The sequence below is a fragment of the Amblyomma mixtum genome, chromosome 4 (genome assembly GCF_055824585.1).
Source record: "Amblyomma mixtum isolate Tamu chromosome 4, ASM5582458v1, whole genome shotgun sequence".
In the NCBI taxonomy this organism is placed as follows: Eukaryota; Metazoa; Arthropoda; class Arachnida; order Ixodida; family Ixodidae; genus Amblyomma; species Amblyomma mixtum.
Genome location: NC_143015.1, coordinates 121,864,871 through 121,889,263, shown reverse-complemented (window position 1 = coordinate 121,889,263; position 24,393 = coordinate 121,864,871). Strand labels below are relative to the sequence as shown.

The 24,393-nt window shown below is 50.7% G+C and overlaps 1 protein-coding gene across 1 annotated transcript; it reads right to left on the bottom strand.

Annotated features, from left to right (window-relative positions):
* Nucleotides 1-18,696: 18,696 nt before the first annotated feature.
* LOC149348117 (uncharacterized) lies at nt 18,697-19,965 on the bottom strand. Its single transcript, XM_089541689.1, has one exon. The coding sequence runs from the start codon at nt 19,963-19,965 to the stop codon at nt 18,697-18,699; it is 1,269 nt and encodes a 422-aa protein (XP_089397815.1).
* Between the last annotated feature and the right edge of the window lie 4,428 nt (nt 19,966-24,393).

Genomic DNA, 24,393 nt, shown 5'->3' with positions numbered 1-24,393 from the left:
CTCACCCCTCATGAAAAAAAGAATTTCCCATATCGCAGCATTCTGAAGCAAAATATTTCACGGCATTCACGCTGGTCTTTTCAAAGAATGCTCTGAAACCTAAAAAGTGGGAGTCCAAAGCAAAGACTCAACTGAAATAGGCTTCTCTAACTCTGAGGACTGATTCAAAGGAGCATTTAGCTTTTGATCTGACCTCTCTATAAATTATCCCTTTGATCCGGCCCCTTGGAAAGGATCGTTGGGCACATAGCCAACTTCACTTTGATCCCGCGAAACTCGTTAACTCGCTCCGTAAATACAGGCATGATTTGGTAAAAAGGCTAAAACGGAAAAAAGAGGCAATGAGCACGTGGGGGACTCTACGGAAAAGCGAAGCATTTCTTTCATTCAACTTTCCTCGACAGCAGTAAAATTGAATTATTCTTTGCGCATGCATTAAAAACTAAAGCTTGCATGAATCCCTATCTCTTTATTTCTCAAGAAACCAACCCAGGAGAAAATATAAAGCGACAGCTAATGCATACGCTGTTCCCTTTCCTCTGCAACCTGCGGCACAGCGTTCCTGTATTGCGCTACGCAAGGTCAGATGTACGCGCTAATGCAGGCAATATCGTTAGCAATGTAGAAGAGATAGTTAATAGAGCCCAGGAATTCTACTATGTTCTATACAATCGCAGAAGTAATCAGGACTATATTCACTTACTACTTTAAGGGTTTTTAACGTCCCAAAGCGACTCAGGCTATCGGGACACCCTAGTGGAGGGCTCCAAGTAATTTCTGTCCCTTGGTGCTCTTTAACGTGGACTGACATCCCACAGTACACGGATCTCCAGCATTTTGCCTCCATCAAAATACAACCGTCGTGGCCGGGGTCGAACCCGCGTCTTTTTTGTGTTTATTGACAGCATGTCATGCAAAATCATCATCACCAGCCTGATTACGCCCACTGCAGGGCAAAGGCCTCTCCCATCTCTCCAGTTAACCCTATCCTTCGCCAGCTGCGGCCACAGTATCCCCGCAAACTTCTTAAGCTCATCCGCCCACCTAACTATCTGTCGCCCCCTGCTACGCTTGCCTTCTCTTGGAATCCACTCCATTAGCATGAATGACCAGCGGTTATCTTGCCTTCGCATTACATGCCCTGCTCAAGCCCACTTCTTCCTCTTCATTTCGACTAGATTGCCGTTAACCCAAATTTGTTCCCTCACCCACTCCGTCCGCTTCCGATCTCTTAGCGTTACACCTATCATTTTTCGTTCCATAGCTCACTGCGTCGTCCTTAACTTAAGCTGAACCCTCTTTGTTAGCCTCCACGTTTCTGCCCCATAGGTGAGTACCGGTAAGATACACCTGTTGTATCCTTTCCTCTTGAGGGATATTGGTAAATTGCCATTCATGTTCCGAGAGAACCTGCCATATGCGCTCCACCCCATCCTTATTCTAATAGCTATTCACCTCTCATGATACGGATCAGCTGTCACTACCTGCCCTAGACATATTCTCTTACTACTTCCAGCACCTCGCCACCAAATGCAAAATGCTGGTTTCTTGCTAGACTGTTGAATATTACTTTGGTTTTCTGCATGTTAATTTTTAGCCCCAGTGTTCCGCTCTGCCTGTCTAACTCATTGATCATGCTGTGCAGTTCATGTCCTGCACTTAGCAAGGCAATGTCACCAGGGAATCGCAGATTACTTAAGTATTCTCCATTAGTACTTGCTTGCAGTAAGATAATTAAAAGGTAAAAGCCAAGAACCACAGGAACCTCCAAAAAAGGAAAGAAAAGAAATTCGTTGTTCTACCGTACATTCACCAAATGTCACACTGTTTGAAGCAAGTAAGAAGCAGATATGGCATTGATGTTCTTTTTTCTGGACCAAATAAGCTCGGCAAATTGCGCACCATTGTAGATAGAAGGCCCAGGGAAGAGGAAAAGAAACGAAGAAAAACAAAAAAAGGTTGTCGGATTAAGCATGACCTGAGCTTTGTCCCTTGTGGTGAAGGGGTTGTGTATGAAGTGCCGTTCACGTGCGGGAAGACCTATATAGGTCAAACAGGAAGGTGCTTGAATACCCGCCTAAGAGACCACAACACTTCTTTAAAACGGCCTCTGTCGTTAAATTTAATCCTGCATTAGAGGAACTGTCCCCGGATTAACGAACCTGATTCTTCTGAAAAATCATGTACCGCCATCTTTAATGAAACTAGGATCCTGCACAAACACAGAGATAAACTAACACGGGACATAAGTGAAGGTTTTTTTATCAACAGAAACATTGACTCGTGCGTGAGCACCCCCTCTTTAACAGTTCATGACTGTGAGCTAAAGTATCTTGGTTCAGGTGATTGATGTATCACTATGGCTTTTTGAGTTGCCATGCGCTCTAGGTTGTCGATGGAATATATATTGCGTGTTGTTTCTAACAAATTTTCAGTTTATAGTCAGCGCCGGTCCTGTTGTCTTCTTCTTTGCTTGTCCCTCATCTCAGCGCTTTTTTTTTTTTGCCAGCACTGCATATCGAAACCGAGGAAACCGAGGAGAGGGGGGCTGTACACCTGTACACCTGTACACCTCTCTGTACACCTGTTTTTTTTTTCGTTAATGCAACAATGCCTACTGTATTGTATGCGCGACGGGCAGCGTGCGCAATGCCGTCTTAAACGGGCAACTGATAAGCGTTATGAACCGAAGCGCTGCGCTGGCCCGCTCTCCCTACTCTGGGTATAAATACGCGCTGCTCAATAAAGCTGGGGATTTTCGCCCCCTGGCATCCGACGTGTCATGACTTCGATACACCTACTTGATTTCATTAATGTTGAGAGAAAGCTGGTTGGACATGGACGACGTAAAGACATTTTGACAGTGAAAGCGCTCAAAAGGACAAGGACGACAGAAAAGGAAAGACATACAAAGCGCTTACTTTCAACTGATTTTATTTCATGCGAAAAACAACTTTATACTCATAGTAATCACTTGCGCATGCTTACAAGAACATTACCAACGAGTGATAGCTGGCACGTTCTTTCAGATAACCGGCATGCCCGATGTAAGATAGGACATCTCTTTATCCGACAACAAAATTGACGGAGCGCTTACGCAATCATCGCCCGCTCGTGCTATCTCAAGAGCCTCCACAATCTCTCTCGTTATTTGACACCTACTTTTAAAAAGTACCTTACACCTGTGAAAATCGGGACGGCAACCTTCCTTGCTTTTCTTGCTTTTCCATTTGCACTTCAGACAATGGATACAGACAATGGATACAATAGATTGCCAGCTATCACTCGTTGGTAATGTTCTTGTAAGCATGCGCAAGTGATTACTATGAGTATAAAGTTGTTTTTCGCATGAAATAAAATCAGTTGAAAGTAAGCGCTTTGTATGTCTTTCCTTTTCTGTCGTCCTTGTCCTTTTGAGCGCTTTCACTGTCAAGATGGAAAACCAACTCGCCCACTCAATTCCATTATTCGTAAAGACATTGTTAAGTTCGTTATTTATGTTATCTTGTATTTGATGTAAATTCTCTGTGCCAAAACTAAAGCGGTGTCGTCGACATATATTAGTGGTTCATAATGCTTAAAAACTGCGAGGATATCATTTAAATATATCGAGAACAGCATGCGCCCGACAACTGAGCATTGTGGCACACCGGTTACCACGGTTTGAGATGTGAATATATGGCTGTCAAGTATAACTTGCTCTTAAAGATTTTTAAGGTACCTTTTAACGTGGTACCCTTAAAGACCCCGTTACCCAGAAAATCCCGCATCGGTGCTGTCGGCTTGCTGAGCGAAAATAGGGTGGCTCAGGTGGCCACCCACCGAAGAAGCAACCTAGGCGAGTCACCAAGGATACTTGACCCTGTGCCGTCATTGCAACCTGCCCACCTGATTGTAATCAGACCAGTGTGGTGGATGACTGTTAGATTAATGATTGATCGTGAGAAGTTGCTCGGGAAGAGCAACCTTGGTAGCACAAGCTCCACCTGTGGTAGCGCCTTTCATTGCATGGCAGTCGCGCATGCCTTAACCGCTGCCATAGGAGTAGGGTTCGAATCCCGGTGGCGCGGAATTCTTCAATGAATTAAAAAAAAACCGCGTGTCGATGGCATTGCATAACCAGGCCTGGGATGCAGCCTGATCTGAGGTGGTGAGGGAGCGACAACGCACTCACTCACCAGAGCAGTATCTGGCCACCCTGCTGTAGTACTTGGCCTTGCTGTAGTACTTCTATGAACAATCCAATTAAACCTCGGCCCTCCGTCCCCAACGGCTGCGGAGCAACTGACCAAGGCAGCGGCCAGACGCTGCCTTGATCACGCAGCGGAGGGTGATAAGTATTTCTGACTCCGGAGAGGCCGCCATTGCAAATTGAACCGGGCAACGTTTAAGTTGAACCGGGATAGCATAGCAGTGCTGTTGATGGACTAGCGGGTATTAAATGGGATGTCATAGGGCTTAGTGGTGGTGGTGAAAACTTTTAATTTCTGAAATAGAGTTTGGGAGCCACAGAGTGGCCACGCTACATGGTCGGCGTCCCTAGTCCGGGACACCGCATGACAATGCCCCGTCTCTAGCCCGTTTCACCAGAGCCCTTTGGGACTCAAGCGAGGAGCAGTTGAGAAGGGCAGTCTCCCATGCCTCTCTGGAAGGGGTAGGGGAAGGGGGGAGGTGGGGATTTTGAGTACATGCCCACACCATGTGGAAGATATCACAGGTCTCCCCACAGTGTGGGCATCGCCCATCCGTGTTAGGATCGTAATGCTTTAAGATTGCAGGACAGAGTAGAGTACCTGTCTGCAGGCGCCTTAAAGTTCGCTCCTCCGTCTTACTCAGCCCCTTTGCAGGGGCCGGGAAAAGGCGGTGGATGTCGCTATAATGCGTTATAATTTCCTTGAATCGCAGCAGCGGCTGGTTAGTCTCCGAGCCAGAAGAGCTGGGATGAGGAGCCCGGTGAGTAAGCGCTCGGGCAGCCGCGTCAGCGGCCTCATTACCTCGTAAGCCCTGGTGGCCAGGAGCCCAAATGATTCTTTTGGGTGTTGGATCAGTGGCAGTCCGTCTTAGAATGCAAGCAGCTAAGGGGGAGATCTCCCCTGCCAAGTAATGATCACATGCTTTTCGGGAGTCCGTAATGATGATTCTCGAATTGGCGTGGGCGGCAGCAAGCGCTATCGCTACTTCCTCGGCTCGCATTGAATTCGGGGCTCGAAAAGAGAGTCCATCAACGTGCATTTCCTGGTGAACGACAGCGGCCGTGTAAAATCCCGTGGGCGATGGGCCTGCTACGTCTACATAATATACACCGGGTCGGGAGCCGTGTTGTCTCTCAAGAGCCCGAGCCCGCGCTTGTCGCCTGTTTACGTGCATGTCGGTGTCCATGTTACGGGGGAGCGGGGAGACCCAGAGCATATGGCGCCACAGTACTGGGATACGCTCCGCCTCCTCTGGAGTGCAGTCGTGTTGGATGTGTAAGCGGTTTAGCAGGCGGCGCCCAGGGGCCGTCTGCATGAGCCGCGTGTATTGGTTCACGAGGTGGGCCTCCCGCAGCTCCTGGTAGGAGTTTAGCACCCCCAATGCCTTGAGTTTGGCATTAGAGGTAGTCACCGGGAGATCCAGGGCTCGCTTAGTTGCCTTGCGGATGACAGCGTCTATTCGCGCCTCGTCTTGCTTAGTAGTGCGGAGATATGGCACGGCGTAGAGGATCCGGCTAGTCACGAAGGCATAGACGAGCCGAAGCGCGTCCCTGCCCCGCAGACCGCCCCGCTTGTTGGAAACGCGGCGGATCATGCGCCCTACCTGTTCGCCTACTCTCTTCAGTTTCAGAATGGTGGAGTCCGGTCTGAGTCTGTGGTGAATGAAAAGGCCCAGAATACGGAGCTCCTCCACCTCTCTAATAGGACCTCCTGACAGAGAGATGTGAATTGCTGTCCTATCCTTTGGGTTCGCTCTGACATGCAAAAGCTCTGATTTCGCTGGAGCACATTGGAGCCCACAGTCAATGGCATACGCATCGACTATGGAAGCGGCCTGCTGAAGGCGGGCCTCCATGTCCCCAAGGCTCCCCTCAGTGGTCCAAATTGTAATGTCATCTGCATACAACGCGTGTTGAATGCCTTCCACCCGGGCCAGTTGGCTTGGGAGGTGCATCATAGCTATGTTGAACAGGAGCGGTGATAACACCGCTCCCTGAGGTGTACCCCGTGTTCCCATCATGTAAGGGCCGTATTCCTCGCCCTCAATCCGAAGAAAGGTCTGGCGATTAGTCAAGAAATTTCTTACATGCGCGTAGGCCCTAGCCCCACAATCGGTAGAACTCAAGTTGGCCAGGATGCTTCCGTGTTTAACATTGTCGAAAGCTCCTTTCAGATCAAGGGCGAGGATGGCTTTGTCATTGTGTTGCATAGTTGTGGGTCGTATTACATCCCTGTGCAGCTGGAGAAGGACATCCTGTGCAGACATGTGGGGGCGAAACCCGAACATGGTAACTGCAAAGAAGCCCTTACTCTCCAGGTATGGAGAGAGGCGATCCCGAACCATCGTCTCCATAAGCTTGCCCGCACATGAGGTCAGTGATATGGGCCTCAGGTTGTCCGTATTCACGGCCTTACCTGTTTTAGGGATAAACGTCACAAGTGACGTTTTCCACTCGGGAGGGAGTGGACGACCGTCCCAGATCTGGTTGATGTATTCTAATAAATGGAGGTAGGCTGAGTCCGGTAGGTTCGCCAACAGGTTCACTGTTATGTGATCCCGTCCCGGAGCCGTACCCCGGCGCATTTTTGCTAAGGCCGCCTTAAGGTCGTGCAACTCAAAAGGGGCATCAAGTGTTTCATTAGGCCTGCCAGAGTACATGTACTCAGGCCCAGGCGGGTCCTCCGTACGACAAAGATATCTGTCGCACAGAGTGTCCGCAAGTTGCGCCGTCGTTCCTTGATACCCTTGCAGAACCCGCCGGAGCTGCTTTTGCGTCTCCCCTCTCGTTTGAGAGGGGTCGATTAGACTGCGAAAGAGACGCCACGTCCCCTTCGAGCTCATCTGATTAGCTGCGGCGTCGCAGCGTGCTATCCAGTTTGAATCTGAGAGTTCGGCAGCATACGCTGCAGCTTGCTCTGTGAGTTTGACTATGCGGTCGCGTAATTTGCGATTAGTTTTCTGCTTTTTCCACCGTTTAGTTAAGCTCCGGCGCGCCTCCCACAAATGCAGGAGGTGGGTGTCCACTGCGGGGATCTCTTCGGTGGTTTGTAGTGTTGTGACGTGTTGTTTCTGAATGTTGTATATGTGGTTAGCCCACTCCGCGTAGCCGCCGGAAAATAGTACGGGAGGGATAGTGTAATTTCGGAATTTGTGCCAATCGGTCAGCTTGGCCTGACCCCATTTTTTGCGCGCTGCCTTCGCCATGAGTGTAATCCGGAGAAGGAGGTGATCGCTGCCTAGAGAATCTCCCAAGTTCTCCCAAGCAGCCGCTCTAGCATTTTTGACGAGAGAAAGGTCTGGACACGTGTCGCGGGTTACCGAATTCCCCACTCGGGTGGGATACGCCGGGTCCGTGAGCAACGTGAGGCTGAGTGTGGAGATGAGCTCCGCCAGCTTACGTCCTCTTGCCTGTTCGAAGTGGTAGCCCCAATGAAGGCTGGGAGCATTGAAGTCTCCAACGATCACTAGAGGCTCTTTGGCTGCCATTTTTATCGCGCGAAGGAAGATTTCATTAAAAGTTACGCGCGGCTTATGCGGAGGGCAGTATATGTTGAGGATATGTATTGACGGGTCGCGGCGTCTGAGAGGCAGTACCCGGACCATTGTATATTCTTGCTCGGTACTCAAGTCTAAGTCGACCTGAACCCCGGTGTAAGCCTTATTCACCAGGATGCACGTAGAGGGGCCCCCCTGAAAGGTGCTGTAGCCTGATAATTTAGCATCTATGCCGGGCTCCTGCAGGGCAACGAGTGCCGGCATGTCACCTAGGGACTGCAGGTAGAGCTGGAGGTGTGACCGTTTTTTCCAAGCCCTGAAACCCCTGCAGTTCCATTGAATGATTTGGAATTTTTCAAGGTTTTTATCATTCCTATTAGATGTGCTAGCCATGTTGTTCTATTTATTTACGGGGGAGCGGTCTAGCTCTGGCCGGGAGCCAGCGCAACCCCAGCGAGAGGCCGCACCGACCCAACAGCTGCCGAGCCTGAACCGTGTTCCTTCGCTGCCTGGCGGGAGGCTGTCTTACGTTTGAGGTGAAGGGAATCGGAGCTAGTGGCGTTCTGAATTTGGGTGCTGACCCAGGGCTGCACGGCTTTAAGGACCGAGTCAGTGACCTGGGCCATAAGGTCGGGAAGTGCTTGCGTTAAAGCTGCCTTGAACATGTCCTGGAAGGACTCGCGGACTGCTGACATGATTTGATTCGGGAGGGCCGCCACTTGCTCCTCCAGTTGCTCGGTTTGGCGCTGCAGTGCCTCTAGGCCGGCGACGCGACCAGCTGATCCAACTACCGTGTCCCCGCTCTGCCGCGAGACGCTAGTGAGGCAAGATGTTACGGATGATCCGTCATCCTCGTCATCTGGCTCAGCTTCTTGCATTGGTTCGGATGACCCGGCCTGTTGGGCCTCTAATTCCTGAATTTTGCGCGCTAGAATTTGGTTCTGGCGCCTGAGCTCCTCTACCTGCTGCTGTAGGGCGGTTTCGGTAGGGGAGGGACGGGTAGGGGAGGGACGGGTAGGGGGCCCAGAGACTGCCCTACTCCAACTGCTCACCTGTGATTGGACGGGTGCCAAGGGCGGGAAGTCCCTGGCGTTGAGGACCGGGGGCATCGCCTGGGTCGCGGACTTGACAGGTTTCGATGTGCCGGGTTTGGCCTTGATTTCCTGATCGGCTGGCGCTTTCTTGGCCTTGGGCGGAGGAGCCTGCTTGGGCCCCGTCTTTGTCTTCGGTTTCGATCCGGATGGGGAGCTCGGTTTGATGGCTTTCCGGAACCGCCCAGCACAGCCAGGAGCTCCGGTAGGGTGGCCACCTCCGCAGATGAGGCAGCTCGGAACACAGTCATGTTCCGCCAGGCCGTCAGGAGTGGCATCGGGAACCTGGACTCCACAGCGTTTGCAGCGTCCCGGCTGCGGTCGCGGGCACGCATCGGCCCGATGGCCCAGTGTGCCACAGCGGTGGCATGCTGGCACTGTTTTCTTGTACAGGCGAACAGGGAGCCGTTCGTAGCTGTACAACACCGTCCGTGGCACCTTGGTCCCCGCGAAGGTGATCACCGCAACCGGGGTTCCCCCTAGCTTGCGCACAGACACCACATTTTGTTCCGCACTGAGTTTTCTTTTAACGCTTTCAGACGTTTCGTCTGGCGAAACAGTCACGACGCCTCGACAGAACGCACCGGAGAGTTTAGGGTGTCCCCGGAACGGTAGCTCGCGTTCCCCTACCGGCAGCACAATATCCCGGAGTAGCTTCTCCGCGGCGTCGACTGATTTCAGTGCACATACAAGGACGTTTTGGTCCCAAACGGGCCACACCGCAAGTCCAGCATTTGCGTCGTCCCCGAGGATGCTGCGGACTGCAGCGCCGGCTTGTCCAGGACCAAACGTTGCCTTGAGGTCGACCGTGATTCTTGGTTTCAGCACAACAACGATGTCATCTTTTTCAATGCGCGGCGTGTTCTGCGGCCGCCACCGCTTGGAGCTCTTCAAGGCTGCGTTCAGCGCACTCCCGCCCTGCGTATGCGCAGAGCTAGCCGGTGCCTGTTGCTGGGTGGCACCAGCACCAGCGTCCCTCGATGCCGCTGCCGCGTTCTTCTTTCCGCGCCAGACGCGGATCATATCTTGTAGGTAGTCGTCCTCCGTTGGTAGAGGATCTTCGCCTTCAGTCATATCCTCGGATTGATGGGTATCCATTGTTACGATCTGCAAGGACTGCGGGTCGTATCCGGTGACTTGATTTTGAGCCGCCAGAGCCGAGGGATCCCCGACCGGGGCCATCGCAGGCCCCGGCGCCGTTAGGCTTAGCACCACCGCGGCGTGACGAAAGCTTCAAATGACCGAAAAGTGGTCGAAAATTGGCCCCACCTTAACAAACGTGGTGTAGACGGGTGCCGCTGAGGTTCCTGGAGACGATAATACCAGGCTTGCAGGGGAAAAAGTTGGTGTATCGCAATTGATTGCGATTTGTCACGGAGCCGACGCGATATGTGACCGCTCCCGTCACCGACGCTAGCGCCCCCCCAGGGCTTAGTCACTTTAGTAGGAGAGATGGGGCATACGGCACTAAAGGGCGGCCACCTACGGTGCTATAGTGGATTAGCCGGCAAGCGAAAACTTGGTGTGGAATTCTTGATCAATCAGGATATAGCTGGCAACGTAGAGGAATTCTGTATTATCAACGAGACGGTGGAAGCTCTCGTATTAGGCCGCATAAGAGATACAAGCTGAAGATAGTGGAGGCCTCCGCGCCTACATCAAGCCATGATGACCAGATCGTTGAAAGATTCGATGAAGACGTGCGAACGGCAATGAACAAAGTAAAGCCATGGTACACTGTTCTGACGGGTGACTTCAATGCGAAGACAGACAAGAAGCAGGCCGGATACCAGGCCGGTAGGCAACTACAGAATAGGCTCCAGGAATAGAAGAGGGGAGTTGGTACAGTTCGCGTAGAGATATAATTTACGGATCACAAATACCTTCTTCCGGAAATGAATCAGCAGGAAGTGGACGTAAAGAGCACCAATGGTGAGGTTAAAAATTCGGATGAGACCCTTAAGCTCCGCCTTAATGGTATGAATCGATAGCATTATTGGATTAATGCCCATATATGAGGAACTGGCCATTCTCTAGAAAAACTTGCTGGTCTTTTTTTATTCATTAACACTTCCGGGATTTTTCTCTCACGGCCAATGCCTTCGACGCCACGTGAACCTGATGCCTCTGATGCTACGTACGGTGAAATAGACGCGCGGAACGGCAAACCACGAAGAAGCGCAGCCAGGCGCCTTGCCGAAACGCGTGGGACTAAAGTTGCAGTCGTAGTTCTTCGGCACATTGTACTCGACAAACCCGATGCCACGAGCGCCAGCATAGCTTCCGCGAAGAACGAACGGGCAGCAAGCCGCAAACTTCGTGGTGAACACGCCTCCGATGTGCGCTGCGTTGTTCGCCGCTCACCGCGAGGTTCCTGCGTCCCTGCACGGCCCCACTGCGCCCGAACGAGGCGAGCGGGAGGCAATGCCGTCGTGCGCTATCTGTTTGGGCAGTGGCGTACATTGAGATGACGAAGAGGAGGGAGCAGTTTTAGTGGGCGCCGCCTGATGGCGCTACGTGCGCGCCAAGCGTAGAGGAAAAGTAGCCGAAACGTACTTTGCTACTCGCTTAACTGCGACTTCTGTAATTTCCATGCTCATAATTACGAATATACACCACAGCACATGTCTCTAAAACACCCTTTTAAGACAACACCGTATTCGCTCTACGCGCCAAAGTGGTGTGTTGCCTCCGCCGAGGGGCCTTAAAGGCCCACACGCTTTTCATCGGTCCAACCGCGAGGATCCCCGTTTCCCCGGACACGGCGATGCCACGCACGGCTATGCGCAGATGTTCGGGTCCGTGGTGACGAACTGCTCATTATTATCCACCGGTGCGAATGTCCCTGCAGATGCTCAGAAATTCGCTGTGTCGCAACTGACCAACATCTTCATGTAGCTGGTATCCCTGCGGGGGAAAGCGGAAATAAAGAGAGCCTTAGTAGCAATGCAAAAGCGGAAAGCAGCTGCTGAGAAACATTTAACAGCAGATCGCTTGAAAGACGGAGGGGAGATTGTGCTAGAAAGACAAGTCACCCTGTATACGCAATGTCTTATGACCTCAAGAGTACCTGCAACTTGGAAGAACGCTAACCTTGCCTTAATTCATGACAAAGGAAACATCAAGAACATTAAAAATTACAGAACGATCAGCTTACTGTCTATTACTGCCTGCAAGGTATATACTAACGTAATAACTAATAGATTCAGGAAAACCTGCGACTTGAATCAGCCAAATGATAAGGCGGGCTTTCACAAAAGACAGTAGACAATGAACCATATTCGCATTATTAATCAGGTCATAAAGAAACGCGCAGAATATAACCAACCCCTATACAGAGCCTTCAGTGATTACGGGAAAGCATTTCACTCATGGAAACCTCAGCAGTCATGCAGGCAGTGCGGAATGTGTCTTGTGTGAAAATACTGGAAGATGTCTACAACGAATGCACAGCTACCATAGTCCTCTATAAACTACGCAATAAAATTCCAATCAGGAAGGAGACACGACGGGAGACACGATCTGGCTTATGCTATTCACCGCCGCCTGTTTACATGTGTTCCGAGGCCGGGACTGGGAGCAGTTCAGAATTGAGTTACTGGAGAATACCTAATAATGTACGATTCGTTAATGACATTGCCTTGCTGGATCACTAAGGAGATGACTACAAAGCATGATCAGTGAGTTAGACAGGCAGAACAGGACGGTGGGTCTAAAAATTAACATAGAGAAAACCAAAGTAACTTTCAGCAGTCTTGTGAGGAAACAGCAACTCATAACTGGAAGCGAGGGGCTGAAAGTGGTAAAGGAATACGTCTACTTAGGGCAGGCAGTGACCACTGACCCAGACCATGAGAACGAAATAACTAGAAGGTCAAGAATGTGGTAGAGCGCATATGGCAGGTTCTCTGAGACCATGAAAGGCAGTTTACCGATACCCCTTAAGAGAAAACTATGTACCAGTTGTATCTTAGCGGTACTCACCTATAGAGCAGACACGGGGAGACTAACTAAAAATTTTCAGCTGAAGTTAAGGACAAAGCAGTGAGCTATGGGAAGAAAAATGACAGCTGTAACGTTAAAAGTCCAGAAGCAGGCAGAGTGGGTGAGGGAACAAACGCGGGTTGGGCAGGGCATGCAATCCGAAGGAAATACAACCGCTGGTCCTTAAGGATAACAGAGTGGATATAAGGCAAGCGTAGCAAAGGGCGGCAGAAAGTTAGGTGGGCGGATGAGATCAAGAAGTTTGCGGTGATACGGTGGCCGCAGCTCAAAAAGAGCAGGGTTAATGGAGAGTCACAGGACTGCAGTAGTCATAGTCAGGTTGATAATGATGATGATTAGTCTTGACCTCGCGCAGTTCATTTATTTTTGTTGCTATGAAAAAACACTCCACGTAACTTTCAGCTCGCTGCTCCCCAAGCTGAAGTAGCTTCAAAGAAGTGGTGTGCTTCTTTCTTACTCACCCTTTCTCTCGCATAAGTTTAAAAAACGCAAGTGAAAAAGGAAGAACGTGCAATAAAACGCGCCTCTTTAAAGACGTTGACCGCAAAATGCGGGCACCACTCTCTCGGTGTTGACACAGTCCACGTCAAACCTTCGGCCGGCAAAGCATTTCACTCATCGGTCCCCGATGCACCCGAAACGACGATGGCAGCCAAGCAGTCCGGGTAAACAAAAACCAGTGCACTCCCAGCAGAGTGTCGCAGCAAGGCTCCAGTAAACACATTTGGTGACGGCAACTTTTTGTCGTTACGATGCAAACACCGGCGGAGGAAACAACTCTTTGCCTCTTTTTTTCCTCGTCTATATGCGGAAACGGCGGTGTCAGCGCTTGAAAACAAACTGCGGAGTGTTGTCAAGGGCGCGGGATGGGCGTTTGCGATTTCTGCAGCAAGGGAACATAGCAGCAACTCTGCGGTGTGAGTGGGTGAACTCTGAAGTCAGTGTGCCGTCAGCTATGGAAACGAACCATGTTCCACGCTAAGATAAATTAAAGCACAAAATACGACACAACTCTCTGAAGGAGAACTGGAAAGACAGATATCCCTAGCTTGAATAGCTGCGCCACAAAGCGCAAAAAGGCCTCTTAGGGCTCTTACAAGGGTAGACGTGTGGTCTAGTTGGGGGTCCATGCTACTAGAAATAACACAAGACAAGAAATCATATTACTGTAGCCGATTAAAATTTTTTAAGCCTTCTTTCCTAAATGACATTTTGTCAACCCACCGTTACAATGTGGCGCGTGTGTTTTGAAAAGTGCGGCGACATTCTTCAAGCATTTTGACCACCTTTTTGCCGATGCCGTCCATATGTATTGATGATCAATGAAGTGCAATGTGAACGGATCTTTCCTGGAAAACAAAACGCGAATGTTGAAAACTTCAACACGTGCTTTACTGGAAGTTGCAGATGCTGAAAAATTCAACAAATGGCTTGCTGGAAGTTGTCGATGCTTAAAGGTGGGTTCAGATGGGCGTCCCGGATCGCGGGTGACCTGTGCGGACCGCCTTCCACGTGGCGCAAACGTCACTCCTCGGGGTGACCTTGAGAGTGGGGTGCCTAATCAGAATTCGTGCAGGATGCTCACTGTCACTCAGAGGGGTACAGTCTTTGTCAAAAGTAACCAGGCTGCATGGTTTGCTTCTAGATCGTACAGGGAACCCTTACTGCTTCCCCGAAGCTGAAATGGTCGTTAAAAGGTAAGGACTGGGGGTCTTCTTACATTCCAACATCTTTTGGTCGTTAGGAAAATTACAAGGGCTCCACTATATAAGCTAGAAGCAAACCATGCAGCCTGGTTACTTTTGACAAAGACTGTACATACGCATCGCGTGGAAGGCGGTCCACGCTGGTCGTCAGCGATCCAGTCCGCGAGTCTGAACCAACCTTTACTGGCACGTTCAAGCGCAGACCCTGTGGTGCGGGGATTTTGACCCACCCTGCACCTGCTTCCGCACTTTACACTAAGTAGCCATGTTTTCATCACGCATTTAAATCCTACCTGAGAGATTCTGACAGTTCACGTCACTTCATGGGTGCAACAGTGTACGATGTTTACGTACGATTTCTTTGCGTCTGTGAGAGCTCATATCTTGCGCTGAGTATTTCACTCTTACTGAATACCTCGTCAAAGATTTTCCAAACGAATACCATTTAACAGCGTCCCACTTAAGTAATGCAGGCAGCATTTGACTAGCACGACTTTTACTACTAAATGAGGCATTGTTTTTTGTACAATCATTGTGTAGCGTAGATTCGTATGCTATACCAAAAAAAACTGGTGAAACTGCATCTAAAAAAAACTGATTATGGTTACGACAAAAAAGCACATAAAATGTTTAAAATAAAACGGTTGTTGTAAAACAAAGCATAGCATTACGGGTGCCAATATGCGAAAAAGCCATAGTGTGTCTGTGTGTCAATAATAATTCATTGCCGGGGCATTACGGCAGTGAAAGTAAACCGAAGTGTAAATGCAGCCAATGTAAAGGATAGCATCATTATCCAGCCATAAAATTCATGCTTTCACTATCAGTTCTAGGAAACAATTAATTATTCTTATGCAGAGGCGACATCGTAGGGTCACTTTGAAATGAAAAACTTCTGTTTGCATGCATTTCTAAGGACGCTAACCCTACTTTACATCCCCAGCCGTCTCAGCCGTAGACAGCAGTGCCACGACATCTTGCTAACTTCACAGATCGGTGTTTTCAATATTTTTCAGTATTTCAGTAACACTTTTCAGAAGCACACGGCTAATCTAATTATGTTTAGCTCAGCGGTGAATATTGTACAGCTTAATATTTCGTTCATATTAACTACTTGAAAGTCCACTAAACTTATATTTCATGCCGCCGTGGTGGCTCAGTGGTTATGGTACTCGGCTACTGACCCGATAGACGCGGGTTCGATCCCGGCCGCGGCGGTTGAATTTCTTTGGAGGAGAATTTCTAGAGGCCCGTGTACCGTTCGAAATCAGTGCCCGTTAAAGAACCCCAGGTGGTCTAAATTTCCGGATCCCTTCACTACGGCGTCTCTCATAGCCTTAGTCGCTTTGGGACGTTAAACCCCATAAAAATAACCAACCAAACTTATATTTCGTCTTGCCCCAAACAGTAGCTAAAGAGAAGAATTCCGCCTTTCCAGCTTACATGCCACAAAAAAACGCGAGTGCAACAAGCAAATGGTCAAGAAAAATGCACCTTTTCTCAGTCGGCAACCGCGAAATGCGGAAGCACAGCCACCACTCTCGGCGTGTTGACGCAGCCCACGTCAAACCTGCGGGTTGTCAAATATTTCACCCACCTCTCTCCGACGAAGGTCGCCAGAGAGTATTCGGCGGCGAAAACAACTGCACTCCCGGCAAGGCTGCAGTTACACTCATTTGATGACGAGAACTTTCTACCGTGGCACTGTAAACACTGACGCAGACCACAACTCTTGCTCCCTTCGTTTCTCGTCCATATGCGGCAGCCGGGCGTGCAAGCACTGGAAAACAAGCTGCGGGCTGTTGCCAAGGGAACGGGATGTAAAACTGTAAGTCTCAAAAAAAGAACAGCTCGGCAAAGTGGACGAGTAAACCCTGGAGCAATTATTAGTTTTGGAAGCGAAACGAGCGATGCAATTCGAGGCCCGTGTACTGTGCGATGTCAGTGCAATCGCACAGTACACGGGCCTCGAATTTCTCCTCCAAAAAAATTCAGCCGCGAAGCTTACCATCTTAACCACACATCAGTTACACAAGCAGCAACACCAGGCTTAAGGCTTTCGCCTCACCACACTTTAGGTCAACGAAGTGCCCACTTCTTTTGGTTTGGTTTTATGCGGTTTTACGTCCCAAAGCAGCTCACACTGTGACAGGTCATAGTGGAGAGCTCGTGTCAATTTCGACCACCTGGCTTCTTTAGCGTCCCCGCCGTAGTGACTGAGTGGTTAAGGTGCTCGTCTACTGAGCCGGAGTACCCTGCTTCGAACCAGACAGCAGCGGCAGCGTTTAGACTGAGGCGAAATGCAAAAGGCGCTCGTGTGCTGTGCTAAGTAAGTGCACGTTAAAGATTGCCAGGTGGTCGAAATTATTCAGGGGCCCTCCATTAAGGCACTTCTTTCTTCCTTAGCCGCCGCGGTGGCTCAGTGGTTATGGTGCTCTGCTGCTGACCCGAAAGACGCGGGTTCGATCCCGGCCACGGCGGTTGAATTTCTTTGGAGGAGAAATTCTAGAGGCTCGTGTACTGTGCGCTGTCAGTGCACGTTCAAGATTCCCAGGTGGTCGAAGTTTCTGGAGCCCTTCACTACGGCGTGCTCTCACTACTCCCAAGTCGAAACACATCATCACCGACTCGCGAGGGGCCTGTCGGAACTACGAGTTGGGCTGGGCTCCCCCGCTTGCCTGGCGCATACTGGAATATAGCTGTCGATCTGAAGATCCAACTCCACGCAACCTGATTTGGGCCCCCGGTCACCAGGGACTCCAGGGAAACGAACAGGCCGATCAGGCCGCCCGCGCACTCTCTCCCCGGGCTATCTCCCTGTCCTTGGAAGGGTACTCCCAATCAGACAATCTGGCCATTACATTCAAACAAATCACCGATTACTACAAGGAGGAGCACCGACGCTACCCGGCCCCTTGTAAGGGTCTGGATCGCGTTGACGAGCGCCTCCTCATCAAAATTCTTACACTGTACTGTGCCCGGCGGTGCTTAAACCTTTCAATACATCCTTTGGTGGCTGACACCTTCCACATGGTTTGGGCGTGTCAGTCAAACCCATCTATCCCCCCCAACCCCAACCCCACCAGAGAGGACTGGGAGGCGGCCCTGCTCGGCTGTCAGGACCCAAAGACCCAAAAGGCCTTGGTTCACCGGACGCGGGCGGCGTTGCTTGCCAATGGGGCCCCGGAATAGGGGCTCCACCTAGTATTGTTAGGGGAAAGGGCCAATAGGGCCTACCCCAATCACCTCTCTATAAATATTTATTGCATTATAAATGTGTTTCACCACCACCACCTTAGTCGCTTTGGGTGCTAAACCCAATAAACCAACCTTCTTTATTCCTTTCTTCTCTAACCCTCTCCCTTTTTCCTTTCTTAGAGTGCGGTTCCGGTGCCCACTGAGATATGCGAGACAGCTGCTGCGTCATTTCCTTCCCTCAAAAAAAAAACTATGAAATGTTCATTTTTTTTTCCTGGAAACCTGTCCGTATGTTCACTTTTTTCCTGGAAAGTTCTGTCCGGGTCCGACGAAAATCAGCTACAAGTACGCAACACCTAAAAGAAATCTTCATCCGCCATCGAATGGGCCAACCATGTCGCCAACAGTCATGGACAAGCGGCCACCTAACACGGCCCTCCGATCACCAAGCTCTTTTTGACGACAAATTACGAGGAACTTTAGCGGCTAAAGTGCTGAAAGGCGAAAGCCTTCTGCTGCGCGATTGCTCACTTCAAATTCTCTTGGTGCATTTATTAACTGCCAATTATAGACGTTTAATCTTTGCCTTTAGAGAGAAAGAGGTGCCGTCGTTGAAGGTTTTAAGATAATTTCGACCACCTGGGGACCTTTAATGTGCGCTGACATCGCAGACCATACGAGCGCCTTTTACGTTTTCGCACCATCGAAACGCAGGGAAGGCGTTTAGTTTTCAACCCGAATGCTGCAGTTTATTACCGAGGGGTGCGACCAGGCGCGTGTATTATAACTGGAGCGAAAAGAATATGCAGAGAACAGAGTAACTTATATTCCAATTAAGCTAGTGTACAGGTTCGAAGCGCAGAAACTTATGTCGAAAAGCAAGATCGAAAAATGGCATGCAGGAGCTGCCGCTTTTGACAAACAGGTGGAGGTCAATGTCACGTAAAAAAAAACATCTGCACGAGCGCGTGCAAGCTGCAAAACTGTCATCGAGGAAAAATCTTGGCTTACTGGTTCACGCGAAGTAGAAGCAGGTCCAATTCATCGTGCACCTCCAACAACACCTGCCACCTCGACCACTCCTCTGGTGTTGCAAGCAGTGCCTTGCACTCGGCATTAGCGAGGAGTCCGTCGCACGAGACACCGACTGGTAAGTCACAAAGGACGATAGCGTCCCAGTAGTAGCGCCTTAACGTCGGCAAATCAGCTGTCGTGGCGACCAGGACGACACAAGACGCGAGAGCAACTTCGTCCGGCTCTTCGATTACTATAAGTGGTGACTGGACCCTCAGAGAATCCCTCAGGTCGCACATTGATTCCACTGAGGTCGTGAGCGCCAGTGTTCTGCCTTGAACGTAGGCAGCGACGACGCTGCCCTTCAGCTTTGCGATCTTTTCTCGGCTCATCAGCAAGAAATCTGTCAGCTCCACTCTTGGGCCAGTCGCGACCGCTTCCTTGGCATGACGAAACGCCGGCAGGATGCCACGCTCCCGGAGAGTTACGCCAACTTCTTGAACGACGGGATCGTCCGACCAGGACAGGATATCGCTCGCGCACTTCCAGTCTGCCTGGAAGGCCCCATCCAACTCGATCAGGCAGTATTCTAGAGCGACCTCTTTGGCATACGGCCTCACGGGAGTTCCTAGATGGCAGGCGAGTTTCAGCGGAGTCCTGAGCCGCTTCAGGTCCGACTCGAGGATGTCCAATCTGCTGGCACGCAGTTCATCGGCAAGTGCTAGAAGCCGTGTTGAAGTTGGCGACTGCTGGAGGTGACTGACGACATTGTGGTAAGGGTGCCTAGTGTCAAGGTAGTGTTGGAAGTCGCGAAGAACCAGGGTGCGGATGTCAGCTGTTTCGAGGGTACCATCGGCTATCAGGGCCCACAGAGCATCTGGGTCCACAATGCACACCCCTGCAAGGGCCTCTCGCGCCCAGGAAGCAGCTGACGCAACGATCCAGACTTCGTCGGGAAAGAAGAGGCGCAGATACTCGAGAAAGTCTTTGTCCTCAGCAATGGCCGGTCCAACGATGAAAGCGCCCGGTGGCTTCAGGGCAAGAACGAAGGAGACACAGAGATGGCGCCGCAGCTCTGGTGTTCCGAAGGCCACAATGCAGTTTTCCTCGCAGGCGCGGCTGAACAGCTCAGCCTCTCGCGGGCTCGGCTCGATCGCGTCGTTCTCGTCCAGCGTCGGTCGCTGAGGTACCGCATACAGGGCCTTGAGCAGCTCTTGTATGTCGCCGGACATTGAAGAGTGCTGGTCGCCCATTTCTACCATGTTGATAACTGAATTATCAGGTGCAACTGCAGATGCGATGCGCGCTGCGAAGGAACGTGTACTACCTCTGAACCGCACACGGTGTTCGGTTGCCTTCGTGAGATGCTGAAAACAACGTTCTGTGTCGCGTGCAGAGGGCGGCGAACCTCTGGATGTCGCCACGTGCCACGCATGAAACATGCCGATGACGATGGCCCCGAATCACACAAGATTGCCGAAAAAAGCGAAAGGCTGTTTCCACCCTCCCAAGTACTGACCGAGCCAATGCTGCTTAGCTTCGCTGATCGGGCGAGAACAGGCGTATTCAGCATGGTATGGCCGATGGCTAAAGAGGGTGAAAACAGCCTTTCGCTTTTTACGGCAATCTTACCTCCCTCCCTTCATTTACGGCGCGGTTCAGGTGTACGCCGAGATATGAGAGAGAGATACTGCGCCATTTCTTTCCTCAAAAACCAAAAACCAAGAACCAAAAAAACCTGTTTTCACCCATTGAGAAACATTATAGAATTATGTGATGTCTGTGAACACTAACGAATTGTGCTTCATTTGCATGAGCTTCTAGCCCCTGTCTATAGCACCTCCGAGCCAGGCCTTTTCCGATTACATGTCAAGTTGCAGAAATGTTCTGCCATGAGTATTCACTATAACTACGCGTCATGATTGCGCTACTTGTAAAGTGGAGTCATGATACGTTCTAGAATGAGACTCATGAGTCATGACTATGCATACTTTGACAACCTCTATACACCTTACATTATGTTATATGCAAAGTACTGAGTCAATCTACACGACAGAAGTATAGTGCTAAGTCATGTGTCATGACCATGACTATTCGTCATGACTACGCTACTTGTAAAGTCCCGAGTCATGGTACGTTGCAGAAGTGAAGTGATGAGGCATGCTACACTGCAGAATAATTATGAGGCATTGGTCATGACTATAACTACGCTTCATTATCAGGCAGACTTTTTATAAACTCTATGCACCTTCATGATACGTTGCATAAAGACTATGAGGTCATGAGTCGACTTTCATAGGCATATAGTATGTTCCGTTTCTTCGTTGATGTCTGCACAGTTCGCTAACATGTGTTGTGACATAGAGCACCGACGATGATGATGTTGATGATGTCCTCAGGCTTATGGCACCGACGTTTTTACGCCCTCCGATGACGGTCGTCTTTTTCGCTACTGGGACATGAAATGCTTAAATGTGACGCAAAATTTAAATGTGACACAAAAAATGTCTCTGCTGTGTGCGATGTCGCCGCTTTTTAAAACCCCAGGTGGCCAAAATTTTCCCGACCCTCCAGTATCTCTCTTTATTTCACTCCGTCCTGTGACAGCCGCTAGGGGGCCAGGAGTGCGGCAGCACTTCACTTCAGTTCTGCACTAAGACAGCAAAAATTGCCTAATGCTGGTGTCTCGAGTGCCCATAACAACGCATTTGCACGCGTTCCGTACAGCTGCATGAAATATCAAGCAACTGCCGCTCTACCTGCAGAAGAATATAAAGTTGTCTTCTGTTCTAGGGGCGGTCTTGATCTGGGTCTAGCCACGCTACCTCCTTCATGCATGCCGCGGCGCTGACCGAACCGTGCACGCTTCAACCTCGGATGGATGGATGGAAACAACTTTATTACACAAAAAAAATCTTCCAGGGTGGTCCCCTACTGGTCCAGGAGTCCACGGGCTTGTGCTTCGCGTAAAGCCCGATCCACTAGCCATTTCTGGCCGGCGGGCTGAGCGGTCCGTAAAGCAGCCTCCCAGGAAGAATGAGTGGGATTGGGGATGGGGGATACTGCCTTTGGGGAAGGACATTCCCAAAGGTAATGGAAAAGTGTGGATTTGGGCACGCCACAGGTGTTACAATCAGGAGGAAAGGTGGGATGAAAGCATGAGAGGCGGTGGGGTGAAATAAAGCAGCCTGTTTGTAATTGCCGCCATGTGGCGCTGGATAAGGGCGACAAGGTACTGTGGGGTGGTGGCAGTGTCATGCGGCTGAATTTGTAAAATGTGGTAATTTGGTGATATGTAGAGAGGACCGAAGGGGCTTCTTGCGCAGGGTTGGGTGCCTGATCCTCCGGGGTCCGGGAGGAGAGTTCTCGGGCCAGCGCATGAACGCGCTCATTACCGGGGATCGAGGCATGCCCAGGGACCCACGACAGAGTAACCGTTCGGTCGAGAGAGGTGGCCGTGGTAAGAATACGGTGTGTTGCCGGAGTCGCCACGCCCTGTAGGTAGTGGCGGTACGCGGCCTGTGAATCTGTGCAAATTTCTGTTATATTTTGTCAATGATGGAGTGGGCCAGAGCAAGTGCGATGGCGGCTCCTTCCGCCTCTGCAGGCGAATTAGTTCGAATAGTGGCAGCGGCCCCCACTGTGCCGTCTTCATAGGCTGCGACTGCCGTGAAATATCCTGGTTTAGAATTTTGTGCCGCGTCGACATAAAGGATATCGGAGCGGTTGCTGTATGTTTTCGTGTAATAGCTCGCTCGTGCCTGCCGCCTACCGTGATGGAGACTAGCACTCATATTGCGCGGTAGGGGCTTCTGATATATGTGATCCTGCGTGCGCAGAGAAATCATGTAAGGTGTAGGACTTGTTGGGGTGGGAATTGGTGGATTGAGACGTAGCTGTCGCAGTAGGCATTGTCCTGTTTCCGTGCGACTCAGGCGGACTAATTGGTTGGTGCGCTGAGCCTCTATTAATTCCATCACTGTATTGTGGGTACCAGTGGCCAGGAGACGTTTCGTGCTAACCGTCCGTGGAAGACGTAAGGCAGAGGTGACAGCCGTGCGTATTAGGATGTCTGCCTGTTGTCTTTGCCGCTGAGTGAGTATGTGGTATGGAAGGTGATATGTAATGCGGCTAATGATTAGTGCATTTGTCATATTGAGGGTCTCGCGTTCAGACAGCCCATGATTGCGTGCTGCCACCCGCCTGATAAGTGCAGCGACCTGTTTGGTCTGTCTCTGCAAGAGCTGAAGGGTGGCGGTTGCATCGAGTGTGTTGTTAATTAGAAGGCCGAGAATCTTCACCTGAGGCACAATGGGCACTGGACTCCCGTACATGTGCAGTTCAATCGGGGGGTCACTGGGGAGGGGTTTCAGCTGCAGGAGTTCCGATTTATTTGGAGAGCAACGGAGGCCTGTGTTTGCTAAATGAGTGGTGGTGATGTCTATGGCAGATTGTAGGATATCCTGGGCTGTTCCAAGGGATCCTGCCGTTGTCCAGAGGGTTATATCATCTGCGTATATGGCTGTGTGGAGCCCTGGGACAGCAGCAAGGGCCTTTGCCAGTGGCGCTAGGGCAATGTTAAAGAGTAAAGGTGATAGAAGCGCCCCTTGTGGGGTTCCCCGGTTAGGCAGGGGGAAAGGCTGGGAGGCAATATCCCCAAGGTGGAGGTCTGCCGTGCGCCCCTGAAGGAAGGCCCGAATATATTGCCATATGCGGGTGCCGCACCGCGTGGTGGCTAATGTCGTGAGGATATGGTCATGGCTTATTGTGTCGAAAGCCTTATGGATATCCAGGGCCAGTATGGCTCGCGTAGAGGCTGTACGACGCTTAGTGCAAAAGAGGGACTCTTTAAGCGCGAGAAGTACGTCTTGCGCCGAGATGTTTGGGCGGAAGCCGAATTGAACGTTTGAGAGAAAGCCTGTTGTTTCTAGGAATGGTTGCAGGCGATTGAGAATGACGTGCTCGAAGAGCTTGCCGACACAGCTCGTTAAGGAGATGGGGCGCAAATTTTGAAGAGTGAGGGCTTTGCCCGGTTTGGGTATAAATCGCATGCTGGCATGGGTCCAGGCTGATGGGAGCGTCCCAGCTTGCCAGTGGTTATTAAAGAGCTCCGTGAGTTCCTGGAGGGAGACATCGTCCAGATTGAGTAGTGCCTTGTACGTTATGCCATCCGGTCCCGGCGCCGTAGAGCGGCGAATACTAAAGAGTGCTCGGCGGACTTCGTTTAAGGTGATGTCGGCATCAAGTTCTGGGTTAGGTGGAGGTAGATTGGGTGGATCTGCCGACTGAAGAGATGTGGGTATATAAGTGTCCCGTAGTTGGCCAATTACGTCGGTGCCCTTTTGGAGCTCTAGTTGTATTAGACGTTGTGTGTTTACTTGTGTCTGAGATTTAGTGGTTGTTGGATCCAAGAGAGCGCGTAGGAGGGACCACGTGCGTTTAGTGCTTAATGTACCCTTCAGGTCGTTACAAAAGGTTGCCCAGTTTGCGCGGGCTAGCGTGTTCGCGTATTCTTCTGCCTCGCGAGTGAGAGCGGCTATGCGGAGTCTCAATTTACGATTGTGTCGCTGGTGACGCCAGCGCTTGAGAAGTCCCTGTCGGGCCTCCCATAGATGAGCCAGATGCGGATCAACCTGCGGTGCCTTAGGGGTATTTTTAATGCTTTTGCTGTTCGCCTGGATAGCCTTCAC